The 15334-nt window shown below is 36.9% G+C and overlaps 2 protein-coding genes across 2 annotated transcripts; one reads left to right on the plus strand and one right to left on the minus strand.

Moving 5' to 3' along the window:
* Positions 1–9396: 9396 nt before the first annotated feature.
* On the plus strand, positions 9397–10338 carry LOC135678173 (auxin-responsive protein SAUR71-like). The gene has a single exon (XM_065190663.1). It carries the CDS (start codon positions 9752–9754, stop codon positions 10136–10138), a length of 387 nt encoding a protein of 128 aa, XP_065046735.1. The 5' UTR covers positions 9397–9751; the 3' UTR covers positions 10139–10338.
* Positions 10339–11655: 1317 nt separating this feature from the next.
* LOC135679835 (G2/mitotic-specific cyclin S13-7-like) lies at positions 11656–15092 on the minus strand. Its single transcript, XM_065193822.1, has 9 exons — positions 14900–15092; positions 14579–14675; positions 14393–14477; positions 14120–14284; positions 12916–13005; positions 12576–12824; positions 12330–12488; positions 12068–12246; positions 11656–11981 (listed from the first exon to the last, which is right to left on the minus strand). Exons 1-9 carry the CDS (start codon positions 14961–14963, stop codon positions 11816–11818), a joined length of 1254 nt encoding a protein of 417 aa, XP_065049894.1. The 5' UTR covers positions 14964–15092; the 3' UTR covers positions 11656–11815.
* Between the last annotated feature and the right edge of the window lie 242 nt (positions 15093–15334).

Raw genomic sequence — 15334 nt, forward strand, 5'->3', positions numbered from 1 at the left:
GGTTTGATATAGGAATCTGAAAATAAGAGAAGTGTGTGTGCACATAAAAATACAGTTCACAATATTCATATGAGAAGTCCACTTTAGATGGCATAAACATAAAACACAATATTATTTTGTAGAGAATAGAAAGAAAAAGTATTGGCTATTATTTATATATGTGATAATATTATTAGAGGTTGAGAGAGAAGTATGCTTGCTGTGGGGTTTTAATATGGAACCCACTGTTGAGTAAAAATCAACTTTGGTAGTTGGGATGTTTAGATGGCAATTGTTTGATTTAATTCACAACTAACAAATTATTAGCTTAAATGATCAGCTTCTTTCATTCCTAACAAAAGAGATCTCTTCCTTGCAAAGAAATCATGCATCATATTTTGGCCAATTAGTAAACCTAAAATACATAAATTAGAATGTTACAGTGAGCTAAGGAATCCTAGTTCTTCTGTAACATGGATTAATATTACATGTTGCATATGCAATAATGTTATGTTGTAAATTGCATTTCTAGATAATACAAAGTTGCATATGAATTAAAACCTGCAACATGTAATAATACTTTAATAGAATAAACATCAAAATATTGGATGATTCTCATTAGTTTTCCTTATTAATGTTTATAAAATATGCCTAAATTCATAAAGGATTTTTATACTTCTAATTAATGTTCATGTTTAGTTTTAGTCAACATTAAATTCATAAAAGGACTCAATCTTTCTCTTCTCATGCTGCAATGCACTTTATAAGTCCTAAAATAATCCAAAAGGTTCATAACTTATCTTAATCACATTTATATAAATAATTAAGGATTAATTAAAAATTATCTATGTAATTAACTATCTTTAGTATTTCGATTCCTATATTTTTAAATATTATATTAGAATTTCTATATTTATGAAAGTGAAATATTCAGATAATTTTATATGATTAAAAATAAAAAAAAATATATATATATATATTAAAATAACAAGATCAAATATTACTTATTGGCATTAAATCAATATCTAAAGTGAGCAAATATAGTTAGCATTTCTAATGCGTAATTAATGTTTGAAATATACAGTGGAGTGGTATGGCATATACTTTTTCCATCAATTATTTCTGTTGTTTAGGTGGACCAACTCACACTCGGAAACTTTTCGAGGTGACGTGGCCTCTCCAGAACCTAATACGGGAGACACGTCTGCATGGGTCCCACACATAGATTCTGTGAGAATTAAGCCACAGAACCTCTTATCCAGTAGATATGCATTGATAAATCTTATATGGTGCTGATAATGCCGTCATTGTCTTAGGATAACGTTTTGTCTCGTAATTTGCTCTCACAGACCTAACTTGTGGAGTCGATGAATTAGAAAGATCAGTTTTCCTGTTTCAATTAAGTGTGATTGAAGACGTTCCAAAGAGTTTAAAATTTTATTGTTTGAATATATTTGTATGTTTATTAAACACATACAAAGTGTTCATATATTGATAGAGACTATGGATTATGACAACTTTAATAAATAAGTCAAATTCTTTATACACTTATGCAATCTTAATCAAATAAAAAAAGAGTGAATTTTCAGAAGAAGAAAAAAAAAATCTCTATCTTTGTGAATTTTTCCGTATCAAATTTTAAAAACTTCCCACGCAGTATCCTAACTATATAAAAAAATTATTTTATCTCTGTTTTCGTTGGATTCATGGTCACCCCGTATCTTATGTTGTCATCTCCTTTTCCTTACACGGTCTTTATCATCTTCCTTGCACTCTCATCGAATGCTTCCACACCAGTCTTAGAAGCCTCCATCGTTTGCCACGAGTGTGGGCGAGGCATTATAGGTGATGGGCACCTATTTGGGGTAGAGAGGAGGTGGTCGACACGATCAGTATCTTTTCGAGGTGGAGGGGGATGATCGATGGCTCATGCACGAAGGTATAGGTATAACCAACCCATGTACAGAGGTGGCTATTGCATCCCGTGAAAGTGAGGGATGGGGGTGAGATCTTTGTTATTGGTCGTCTTTGCATACAATCATGCATATTTTGTGAACGACGAGCAACTATTCGAGGTTGATGCGACAAACGACGATAATCTAGAATAGTTATTTAAAAACAATAAAGAATACTATTAAAAAAAATTTAAGTTGGACTGAAAAATTATGAAAGTTAAGGATTTTTTTAAAAATTTCCTCATAAAAAATATTTTATACTATTAAAATTATTAATTTTTCTTGACTTGATGTATATGCTTCAAGAATATAATTCTTCATTTTATAGAAAATATACATGATTAAAGAGAAAGTTTCTATATTTTTTTATTAATAGTATATCTACTTAGTCATATAAATTAATCTAATTAAATTAGAATGTTAAATCATAAACTATTAATCAAAGTACGATTTAAAAAAATATATATTCATTACCTAATTTCTATCATATTAGAAATATAATAACATTCTGTTTTAAAATTATATATTTAATTTAAATTAACTATTAGTAATCATTATATAGACATTTAAAAAAAGGACCCCAAAAAAGAAAATAAAACTCTCGATCATTTCTCCCCCTTTTTGCTCTCTTTTCTCTGCTCGGCGTCAAAAGCCCACCGTCTCCTCCTGGCTCGCAATCGTAGTCCTCGAAGCAGCGCCTGGAGTAGAATGGGCGGATCTACAGGGGCTGTCGCCTCCCTCGACGTGCTACTCTTGCCTCGCTCGGTCGCATTAGGTTCGGCGGGCCGTATTACCTGTGGATCTCTATGGTTCGAGGGTTTTGTTCTCGTTTCCTTTTGATTAATATCTTTTCTCAGTTTCGTGTTTGTATGCGCGCGAATTCCTCGATGTTCCTCTTGTTCTAATTGTTTGTCTTCTAAAAGAGGAATTTTTTGAAAAAGTATAGTCATGAATGGTGGTGAATGATGTCTCTTTTTTTTTGAGATTTACCAGTTCTGGAATGTGGTTTCGATTCTCTGGATGGTATTTACTTTCAACTCCTTTTGGTGTACGATCATTTGTTCCAGAAATCATAACTTGATTAGTTTGTGAAAAGAGTTGTCATTATTCATATTTCTTTTTCGTTAGTGGTGTTCTTTCTACATGTTACTGTGTTAGTAGAGATAAAAGTTGGAAACTTCCTATCTGTGTCATTCTAGTTGATACGTGATACTTAAAGAGTATAACTTGATTACCTGCTAGGTTGGTCTTAGATTTTTCTCAAAGGGAAGACTTCCAGTAGCAAGTTTCTAAGGTGCTCCTATGGCAGAACAGAGTTGAATTCTGCAGGCTACTAATCAGTAATCTACTTCACATCATTATGAACTTGAAGTACAATTTTTTCTTACAATTTGCATATTTAAATATGTAAATTATTTTTCAGTACAGAAAGCGATAGGATGGAGATTTTGGAGTTGTTCCTAAAACGAAAGCTATTGATATGATAGGTCAGAACGAGGTTAAAGTGAGCCAAACTTAGTCATTTATTTCAACTTTTGATTAAAGATTTTGAGATATGATTTGTTTCCATCCTTTTTTTGTTTTTCTTTGAGAAGATCTTGGGATATGATTTACAATAATATGACCCTGTCCACTTTTATGGATCTGGTACTCAAAATAATTATTTGAACTTTTGGTCCTTATGATTTTTACTAAATAATTTTACTGAAGGTTTAGGTTGTAATCCATCTTTAAAGTAATTGAAGTTTTTTTTTTCTGAAAAAGAAATTAAGAGTGCAAGTTAAAGAATCAAAATCTAGGAAGTCCGGAACCTTTCAACACATAATGACCAACTATAAACGGGCATATATATATATATATATATATATATATATATATATATATATATATATATATATATCATTTTTTCATATATTACTTATCATTGAGCTGAAAATTATTCCTTTACAATGTAAATGGCATTTATTTTCAATATATATATATATATATAGAGAGAGAGAGAGAGAGAGAGAAAGATAAGAATGCATTTATTGATGGGGAGTAAGTGTAACACTTCCACATCAAAAATAGATAAGACTAAGATTGATTTATAAGAGTAGATGTATTATTGTCAACATTCATTTAACCATTTTAGTCAATGATTTGGGTTCAATAAAGTTGACAGACAAATTATCTCATGGGTCGTGACAAATGGTATCAGAACTGATATAGTATTGGAGATTAATGAGGGGAGATTGTATGGATCGGATCGTGACTAATCAAGTTTTTAAGTGAAGGAGATTTGTAACACTCCAATTAATCTCAAATCGGAAACTCTTGATTAGTTCCACATCAGTAGTGAGCAAGAATAAGATTATCATATAAGAATCTAAATGAGTATACTATTGTCATTTTCAATGAAATTGACATGTCAATTAGCCCATCAGCTCTTACGACACCAAGACCACATATTTAACTTATAATTCTCTTTCCATTGAGCATTGTCATAAATGATACTCTATAAAAGTCAAAATGCTACATTTGTTGCATTAAAAAAATCATCTTTATTGTTGTTGATGCTAGTTTTGTTTTAGGTGATGCATGCATATATGTAGACATATGTGGAATGAAAACTGTCACTCTTCATCTTATGTATATGTCTTTGAATCAGTGACGTAGGCATGCAAATATATACCTGGAAAACAATAGTATAACACAAAAGAACACATCACAGCAGTCCATAGATCAAGTAAATCCTGACAGAAGTAAGGAGAAGTCACACTATGTGGATAGGATTAGACTACTTTTTAAAGGTAGGAAATGGTGTGCCGCCCATGGTTTTGGAGAAGCTGTAGCAGTTTTATATTCATGCTTCAAATCCTCTTCTGATTACATTGAACTCTGTTGGACCAACCACTTTGGTGTACATTAATATATGACTACATAATCTCATTAGTGATGGCAACATTGCAACTGAGTTCCAAGCCAATTGTTTTCAACTTTTTCAAATTTTTTTGTTTCAAGGCAAGTGTTTTCCAATGTTCTAAGGTTTCTTGTCACAACTACTATTAGTTAACATTGGTTGATGTTTTCTTGATTCACTGATTAATGCCTAAAATATTATCACATCTGATGCTGGTGATGAAAATTTTCAAATCAGTGTCATGATCATGGCTTTCATACCTTTTTTTTTTTTTAAATTTCCTGTAGCCCTTCCTTGTTCTATCTTTAGAGTGGAAAAGTCATACATTCCTTCCAATCATAGCCAGCCTTGTACCTTTTTTTATTTCCTGTAGCCCTTCCTTGTTCTATCTTTAGAGTGGAAAAGTCATACATTCCCTCCAATCATAGGGATGAAAGATTTCAATCCTTGTCCAGCCTTGTAGCAACAAGGGGGATCAATTGGTTGACCTATGAATATTTTATTGTGTGATCATTTAAAGCTTATAAATTTATTTTAGAATCAACAAAGTATGCTCATGCATTTGCTTGTCACTAATTTGTCTTCTCTCTATCTTAAGTTATACAAGACAGCTAAAGATTAAGAATAGATTCTCTTTTGGGAGCAGATGGTGTTATAACAGTTGGCATAAAAGCTAAATAGAGGAGAACATGGAAGACATGATTAGAATATGAAATTTTCTATGTGCTCTTTATCTTTTTTCCTATTTAACTACTCACATAGATAAATATTCATTAGCAATAAAGGATAAATCCTATAATAATGGCTAAAAGACGAAATATAATCAACTTATAATAAAATATTCTAAATAATCATTCTGATATTAGTGTTTTATGTGATTTCTTTTTATTGATCGGATAGGATTTGGTTTGGGTTAGTGAGGCAATCATTGTCTTCTTTTGCATGATAAGTTTATTGTTCTCATAATATGAAAATTGATGTAAAGGGAAAAGAACTACACAATTGTATTTTTCTCCTCTTTTTGCCAATGACAAAGGGAGAAAAAGAGTTGCTAATGTGCGCATCTCAAAAAGAAAGATGCTAGCTTGCACAATTCAAGAATTAAGTAAAATTTGCTAACTTACGACAAAGAAAAGCAACAATTGCTAGTTTACACATCATAAAGAGAAGCAAAATGTTTGCTTATCTCAAAAGATGCAAAACTTTGTCAAATTTCATATCTGCTTAGCCACCTTTACACTGTTGTAGACGTGAATCAACGGGGTTGGGCCATTGCTTTCATAGGCATGTTGTCTCCAAAGTGGTTTGGCGAAGCGACTCGACCTGATCCGAGCTTGACATTAGTTCGAGTTGACTTAAATCAAACTAAAATTGATCTATTGGTGCGGAGTCGAGATGGCGAGATGGCGATGTGAAACTTTTGACCTTCTTATATTATATTGAGGTGCATACAAAAGATTTACGTTGGGGGTTTCCAATGTGATCCCTTCGATAACTAATTTTGCAAGATATTCGAGTGGAGTAGTAGGAGGGTTCGAAGAGACGAAGATAGAAAAAAAAAAAAAATTATTATTTATAATCATAATTTTTAAATTGTTTATGATAAAAATAATTAGGATGATCGGAACGATAATTGAGAAGGATGATGTGGTGGTATAATGGTCAATCATAAAATAAAAATATTTTTTTTTAATTTATTAGTACTAAAACGATCATTCTACTAATTTGTAGTCATTAAGATCTACCATTTATAGCCGCCATGGATTTCTAGTAATGTTCTTTAATTTTCATTGCATCTATTGTAAATTTGGTTATATAGATCATGAAATAAAAATATATATAGTACTAAAGGTTATATGTAAACTCCTATTATCACTTGCCAAATGCGCATAGCAAAAGCCAAAACCAGAGGAAAAAGTCCACGATTTCTTTCCCTTCAAGATCACTAATAATATGATAAGAAAAAACATTAAGATGGCATTTTGTTTGTTGAGTAATCACAATTAGAATGAGAACGCCTACGTATTCCATTCTTGAACTCTGAAAATATTTTAATAGTTAATATAATTTATTATATTTTAATATTTTAATTAATTTCTTAATGTATATTGGGTATATTCCCAACAAAGTCTTTTAAGTTTTTGAGTCTCCTTTATATTTTATTCCCATATAATATCTCTTATTTGTTAAAAAATTAATATTACATTTTGGTTCCGTCTCTCCCCACCTTCCAACCTAAAAAAAAAAAAATTGTTTTCACCATTGCTTGCTACCACCATATCATCGTAGTCGCCTTCACCACCATAAATCTATCGTCACTGTCTCCGCCCTATTGCCCCGTCGCACTATCACAAAGTATCATCTTAAACATCGTCACCCTACCCTTTGCCTCCTACTCCTAACACTAGCTTTGTGCTTGTGCCCTCGTGAAGTAAAGAAGAGAAGGCAAGGCAAAGGTGATCACATGGAGGTGATGAGGAAGGTGACACGAGCGACGGTTGGATGGGTGAGGACGACGAGAGGGGCATACGAGCAAGGACAAGCCCTCGTGAAGTAAAGAAGAGAAGGCAAGGCAAAGGTGATCACATGGAGGTGATGAGGAAGGTGACACGAGCGAGGGTTGGATGGGTGAGGACGACGAGAGGGGCATACGAGCAAGGACAATGATGAGGTTGAGACAAGAATTCACGAGTAAGGATAATGACGAGGGCACATGGATGAGAACGATGGCGAGAGCTAGCGAGTGAGGAAGATAATAAGGATTAAGTGATGGTATACACGGTAGCGATGATGCTGACGAGGGTAAGAACACATAGGGGAGTTGAGATAGAGACAATAGACAACAGCGATTGACGGAGACTGTCATAATGAGACAAAGGTGATGGGCGATGGCGAGGAGCAGAGGCGGCAGCTGACAGAGCAAAGGCTAAAAATAATCTTGTCTTTTACAAAATAAGAGACGTTCAATCAAAAAAAAAAATTTCTATGGAAAAAAAAAAGAAACATACTGTTGGTTTATGTCGACTACTGCCGTAGTATTTTTTGTGTTTAGGTTCATGAACATTTCTGTATGTCAGTACCATCTCACCCGATTGCAATATCCAAAGGTAGCATTTACTCGATGTTTTTATCTGTTTTTGGGTAATGGACATAATTAATTTATGTATGTTTTGGAGGAATATGCAAAATTGATCGAACTTAGTCCATCCTTTATAGAATTCGATGTTCATTTCGATAACTCGATCGTACAATTATAACGACGCTAAGATTCAAGTTTAGACACCAAGTAGGTCGAGCCCAATTGTAGGATCATGTAATGCGAAACATAATCATCTAGTAGAATGCTGATATCAGAAATATTTGCCTTGATCTATAGATCGATACGTGGTTGTTTTGTCATGAGAAAATGATAAACACCTCAATCGACATATATGCTATTTCAATAAAATTTGAATATTTTGTATTACGCATAATACTACAATGTCTCGTTCTCTCATCACTTTCTAAATCCATTTTAGGAGTCTTACTCGAGCATTAGATCAACATGAGCCTCTTCTGACATAAGTCTTTATGCGAGAAGGATGTTTTGGAATCGACATCATATCGAACATTCAAGACAACTGGATGAACCAGAATTAGTAATATAGATTGGCTTGAAGTAAGCCATATTGATCAACTCTTATTGGATGATAACAAATGCTTTGAGAGTCGCATGACTCACCTCTTCCTAGAAATGAGAAACCCCTTGTGTTGCATGACATGGAGTGGTGATCCTTAACATACAATTGCACAAACCCACTCATTAGCCATTTCACTAAATTAATAACAAAGAAAATAATAATAATAATAATAATAACAACAACAATTATTATTATTACTATTGATGGAAAATATTTAAAGTCCCTGACATCACAGTAGCTATAAATAAGGCCAGTCTTTGTATGTAGTTGCCTATTTCTTGCTGCCTCCATCCATCATGTTTATAATATTTATCTCTCTGTGTTCATTATTTTTTTGCTCACTATAAGGTTGTCTTGACCCGTTCATCGCAAAACTTCCATCTTCATCATCCTAAGCTGACATGTCAAATCAAGATCTTAGTTAATTTAACTAGTAAAGATTTTTTAGTAATATAAGATCTTAGCCTCTCTTCTCATAGATAGATTAAAGAATTATTTTACTGCAAGGATATAAAAAGAGTGGCAACTTGAAATAGACTAATGTAAAGGAAGATAGATAGATAGATTCGAGCTTAGATTAGGTGGGACACAGTATTTAGTTAAAACATATAGGAAGAAAGGACAGAGAGAGGAATAGGTTGGAAGCAAATTGCAAGAGTCATTGGCAGCAATGGTTGACAACGAGGAGGAGTTGGTGTGTGTTTTAGATCAGCATCGGTGGTAGAGACGACTCTCGGTTAATGTCCGCATGCATGTCTCCCTCGCATAGACGCAATCGTGAGAGATAAACAATAATAATACTAAGAATAAGACACATGTGGTGCAGCTCTCTTCTCCTTCTCCTTCCTCCCTCTTTATATGGGCATTTGCGAGCTCTTGATCATTGTACTCACTCTTCCATTTGGGGGTCTTCTTCTTCTGCTGCTGCTGCTGCTTTATCTTCTTCACAGGAATGACTAGGCGTCCTCCTCCGAGTCATGAGTAACACAAAGGTCCCGAGAGCGAAGGTTATGTATCACCAAGTCTATGACAGAGGATAAGAACAGAAGCCTCTTCGACTGCTGTTTGTGTTCTGTGTTCTTTCTTTTCCTTTCTTCTTCTTCTTCTTCTTCTTCTTCTCTTTCTGTCAGTTTGGTGATGACACAAGTTTGATGCACTCTTTGGATTCGCTTGGTTCGTAGTCCAAACTTGTAGATATCAAACCCCTTGTAGTTCCTTCATAAAAGCTTCTTCCTATGGGGAAGGGCCTGATACTGAAGACACTGGAGCGGTGCCGGTCGCTGGGGAGCCACAGGAAGGGAGACCAGAAGCGACAGATGCCACCGGAGGGTTGCTTCTCGGTGTACGTCGGGCCGGAGAGGGAGCGGTTCGTGGTCCGCACCGAGTGCGTCAACCACCCGCTGTTCCGGATGCTGCTCGACGAGGCGGAGGAGGAGTTCGGGTACACCGCCGCCGGGCCGCTCGAGCTCCCCTGCGGCGTCGAGCTCTTCCAAAGGGTGCTGTGCGAGGTGGAGCAGGACGCGGCGGAGCTGCACTCGCCTCGGTGCAACTTCGCCAAAGGCCACGCCGGCGGCTACCTCCTGCAGAGCCCGGCACGGCCGCTGATAGCCGGGCGTGTTTAGATGACCACACGTGCATGACCATGCTATATGTACGTATATGATGTGTTTGCTTTCCTTGTGTCTGTAATCACCTTAAAAGGGTCTCCTCTCCACTTCGTTTTTAGTACGGTAGAGATGGTGAAGCCTCGTCGTGGACTTTTGAAGCATGCGATGTAGAAGATGTGATCGATAGCTTGTTGTGATGCGTATGTTTCTTGATCTGTTCTGGGCATTATTATTACTGTGATAGGCCGGCAGTGTTCGATCGAATGATGCATGTTATAAGTAATTATTTGGATCGAACAAGAAATTAGATCTACTTACAATCTTGTTCGTATAATAATGAATAGCTTTGTCAACTGTGTTCTCCACCTCACAACTATGATATTATTCACAATAGAGGCAAAATAGACACACAAATTGGGAACAGCAACCGAATGCAGAACAGGAATACTTGTAATCATACATTACAGGAATACTTGTTATCAGAAAGCTGCAACCTCCTTGGACTGCAGCAGCAATGTCTTTTAGCAGAAGGATGCAAGGCAACAGCTCCAAATTCTGTGCTTGTCGAAAACCACCTGCATCTTGCTTGCTCTTACTGATGAGTGAAAGCTCACCGATTGCTGTGTGCATTCCCTTTGGTCAATTACGATATGGATCAGTAAACATGCAAACATCAGCAGTAAGCCAGGCTTCAATTGTTGCTCCCAGTATCCTGTGTATTGCATCATTAGCGTTTGAGTCCAGAGGGGTTTCTTTTCGAGGGTGCACCTTGCTGCATAGACAGCAGAGGCAGCAGCCAAGGATGGGCAATAGGGTGACCATGGAGTAGTGCATCAGCCCTAGTTCAGAGAAGAAGAAGACCACCTGCTCCAGCCGGGTTTGTTTTCTTGGACTCAGTACAAGCGTAGATCGGAGGCGTAGTTAGTCTTTAAGGTTCCCGCGGACGATGGCCCATAATGGTCACGATGATCCTTTGGACGGACTCAAGGAGGCCCAACACACGAACTGACGGTCCTGATTACAGATCTAACGTGGGGTCCTTTTGCAATTGGGCGGTCATCGTTCAGAAACGGCCGAACTCGCCCAATGCTGCTGCTACTACTACGAGAATGAAATTTAATATATTGAAAACTTGTCGAGATGAAACTAAATATAAATGCTCGCATTTCTAGAATTAATTGTATACTTGATAAAAAATAATAATAATCCAATCCTAGAATTAAAATTGATATTCTTCATAAATTAGTTTTACATATATCCGAAAGAAATATAACCCATCGTCAACTTTAAAAGTGATAGTTTGATGATATTTGATGATCATATTGTCGGGCGTCAACTTCTTGGATACTCATTTTTCAAAAAAGAAAAAAATATATTTTTTTTTTACAATTTATATTTTAATGACATAATTAATAATTTTGGCACAAGTGATGAGGCATAATTAGAGTTCGTCATAGTTGCACAGGCAATACGGAAGCCGCAGCAAGCTCAACGCTCAAACACTTTGCAAGCCGAGGAGCACAAGAACATAATCAAACAACGCAAAGAATTGATCTTAATATACAGGATAATGAATTGGTTTATTGATCATGCTTTGCATCTGCCACAATGACACTCCTGATACCAATGATGATACCTTGGTATCATTGATTACCTATCAGAATCTTCTCAACCCCTCTCTTCATTGGTCGGTCATGATGAATGAGGTGAGGTGACCTCCTTCGACCTTAGCAGTTCGGTAGCAGGCGGATGCAAGGCGACAGCTCCAAATTTAGTGCTCGAATATTTCTTGTAGACCGCCTGCAGCGTACTTTCTGCTGCTGAGGAGTGAAAGATCACCAATTGCTGGGCACATTTCCTGTTTCCAAGTATACGATGGATTAGTAAACATGGTAAGCATCAAAAGTAAATTCTTGACCCTGAAGGCTGGTAACCAGCACTCACCGCAACTGTTGCTCTGAGTAGCCCGTCTGATGCATGAGCGTTTCAGTCCAAAGAGGAGTCCTTTTGAGGGTGCTCCGTGCGGCATAGACTGCAGAGGCAGCGGCCAAGGATGGCCAATAGGTGATCATGGAGTAATGCATCAGTCCTAGCTCAGCCAAGAAGAAGACCATGTGTTCCAGCTGCGTTACTTATACGGAATCAGTACAAACATCGATCGACAACATCGAAGACAAAAAGAACTGAAACATATTAGAATACTTACCTCCTTATCCCACATGGCCGCTTTCAGGAAGCACACAAGAAAGACATACTGCGTGGGAACAGATAGTTTCCATTTGAGTGTCTTCATAATTTCTCTCTCTTTAGCCAGCATCTGTTCCTTGGTATATGCATGACACAAGATGTCACCATAGTCTATGTTCTGAACACAAGGCAGAATATGCATTAAAGTTTCTTAAATCGTCATGATAAGAAAAGAAAGTTAAAGAACTCGACTTAGAAGACATACCTTTTGAGACCTTGATTCTTCATACTTAGATGCAATGAGCAGAGCATTGATTCCCACAAGTGGCAACTCCATTCCCGACACTTTTTCCTTTGATAGGTACTGATCGATTATATGAAATGTAAGATATAAAGTCTCGGGCATTAGTCCAAAGCTGTGGTGCACTTCAATCAGCCTATCAGCCACCATAGATCTCTTCTCTTCATTGATGTCAGCTTGGAAGTCCATGTATTTACAAGGTCTTCCACATTTCTGCACACACAGGATCAATAAATCTATGTTGTCACCCACCTTAGTTAGCATAATTGAGCATAACAGTAGTTAAGATGGAGGAACTACATACCTCAGCATGTCTGTAAAAGTCGTAGATATTGTCTACGAAGTCCACAACAGCCGGTACTTCCAGTGCATCAATGTTATGGACACCGTCATCCTAAATATATGGATACAAATAAGAGAAACATTAGGCCTTTACTAGAACAATGAGAAGCACGCTGGTCTACGAAGAAAAAAGAAGAGAAGACAACACTGGCCTCCAATGCATATATGACATCAATCAAATCTTATTGAAAGATAATGAACAGCTCGTAGTTAAACTCACTACTTTGCTACGTTTACATGAAAGAACCATTAGTTTCTGCACCATGCAAAAGAAATTATTGCACACAATTACGATCTCCAAAATAATTAGTTTCCTAAAGTATTGCTGTATCCATTTGTATTCCTAACTGCAGCCTGTTTAGCTACATCGCTTTGTTTCTTTCATGTTTCATTCCTTCCATGAAACCATTGTGAAGATAATCCATATAAAGAGCTCTGCTTTCTTTTTCAGTTTAGAACTTTTCCTTTCTTATAATGTATTAGATATCCGAAAACAAGATTGTGCCTGGATGAATCTAAATCTGTATTAACATTTCAAATTTTAAAAGATCAGCTTAACTCCAACCAATGTAACAATTTTTTATTCTAATTCATTCATTACTATAAGCTACAGACCACTGATTTCATGTCATCAATCTGTCATCCTCATCCAGTCCCATAAATATGGTGCTCTACAGGGATAAATGGAAGTGCTGGGATGATATGGTCCACATCTGCCTAACTTGTCCTTCCATTATTGCCAGAGAATAACAATAACTGCAAGTTTATCTGTTACCAAAAAACCAAAGTTTGGATGAACTCAATATGTTCTCATCAGCTACAGAGTGTCAGAGATTTTTATCATCGTTTAGTTGATTGTCATACGTTTAACAGCAATAGGATCGAAAACTAAACCCTGACTGATAGTTGATGCTAAATCTCAAACCTGATGCTGCACATGAGAAAGCAACCATACAGAGATAACTAAAAAAATGTGCTAGAAACTAAGGTAGATCATATGGAACATTTATGTACTAAAAAATCACTCTCATTGCTGAAGCCACAATTGTTGCTTTTATTAACCACGGCTGTTGACATGGAGCCTCTGCGGGAGCTCAAAATACAGAATTCAACAGAAAAAACACCGATGAAGAAATTACTATCAGCGAAGAATATGAAAAGTCTACCTTGTTTTGAGCAGTAAGAGCTGAAGCGAGGGTAGGGGCTCCAGTTTTCTTCCTTGAGTCAATCATGGAATTTCCCTTCTCATCAGGGGAATCGCTACGCAAACTACTGGATTCTCTGCCATCCTTTTTCTCCGTGACAATGTAATCAGCAGCAACCTCTGGACGCTGAGCAACATGAAGCGTCAATGAGTTTAGTCTAAATGAAACACTATCAGATGAAGAAGCTGATAAGCAACACAAGTGAGAGGCTGGGATCTTGGGATCATATCATACCTCAACGAATACGGCGAGTCGTTTCTTCGCCAGAAGCCGAGCAGAGAATCTCCTCGATGGGATGGGGTTCCCAAGAGGATCCCGTCTTTACAGGAAACACAAAAGTGAAAGAAGCAACAGTCAGATTCAAAATCCTAATTTCGACTTGGCTGATCAAGGAATAGAGTATCTCAACAAAAATGTTACCCGCCAACCAATCGATCGCCTTCGTTCAGGTCGACTCCTCTTTTTCTAGCTGCACCTCCTCTAACAGCCGCTTTGCGAATTTGTCCAGCAGTGGCACCTAGCGAGACGACAATAAGCGCAAGGATTCAGAAACCCTAGAGAAGTGGGTGGACGAATCGAGGGAATAAGGACGCGATCTTGAATGAGATAAGGATGAAAACCCGCATCAACCAAGGTCCCCGTGGCAGGGGAGGAGTCGCATTACAGGAAGAAGAGCAAAGAAGGTAGAGCCAAGAAACGAAGAGTTCTGAGGATGCGAGGGGTTTTTGATTCGAAACTCACCTGGACGAGGAGGAGGAGGAGGACGACGCCGCCGACGAGGACGTGCCGCACGCCTTGGCGCCATCAGTCAGCTCTCTTCTCGCCTTCGGGGAGAGGCTTCTCGCCCGGAAAGAGAATGAGAGAAGAAGAAGAACAAGAACAAGAAGCAGCAGAAGAAGAATCGAGGGTTTCGCCCTTCTCTCTTCTTCGCGTTTCTTCTGCGCTTAAAGCGTCGGGTTTTTTCTATGGTGGCCGCATTTTATACGCAAGAGGCGGTGAGCATACGGGCTTCGAACGCCGTGGTAGTTAACACAGTGAGCTGACGACGCGAGGAGATGAATAATAATAATAATTACTATTATTTGATATTTTTTAATCATTTTAATAGTAGTGATTTTAATGATAATAATTTTAATTAAAATTATGTAAATCTGATACAATAATTCTGTCACATAA

This window comes from Musa acuminata, chromosome BXJ1-7 (assembly GCF_036884655.1).
Source record: "Musa acuminata AAA Group cultivar baxijiao chromosome BXJ1-7, Cavendish_Baxijiao_AAA, whole genome shotgun sequence".
Classification (NCBI taxonomy): Eukaryota; Viridiplantae; Streptophyta; class Magnoliopsida; order Zingiberales; family Musaceae; genus Musa; species Musa acuminata.

Coding starts and splice junctions, on each gene's coding strand:
- LOC135678173 (XM_065190663.1), top strand. CDS start 9,752: ATGGGGAAGGGCCTGATACTGAAGACACTGGAGCGGTGCCGGTCGCTG.
- LOC135679835 (XM_065193822.1), bottom strand. CDS start 14,963: ATGGCGCCAAGGCGTGCGGCACGTCCTCGTCGGCGGCGTCGTCCTCCT. Junction 12,825..12,915: donor ACTTTTACAGACATGCTGAG/GTATGTAGTTCC, acceptor CTGTGTGTGCAG/AAATGTGGAAGACCTTGTAA. Junction 11,982..12,067: donor TACTCAGAGCAACAGTTGCG/GTGAGTGCTGGT, acceptor ACTTGGAAACAG/GAAATGTGCCCAGCAATTGG.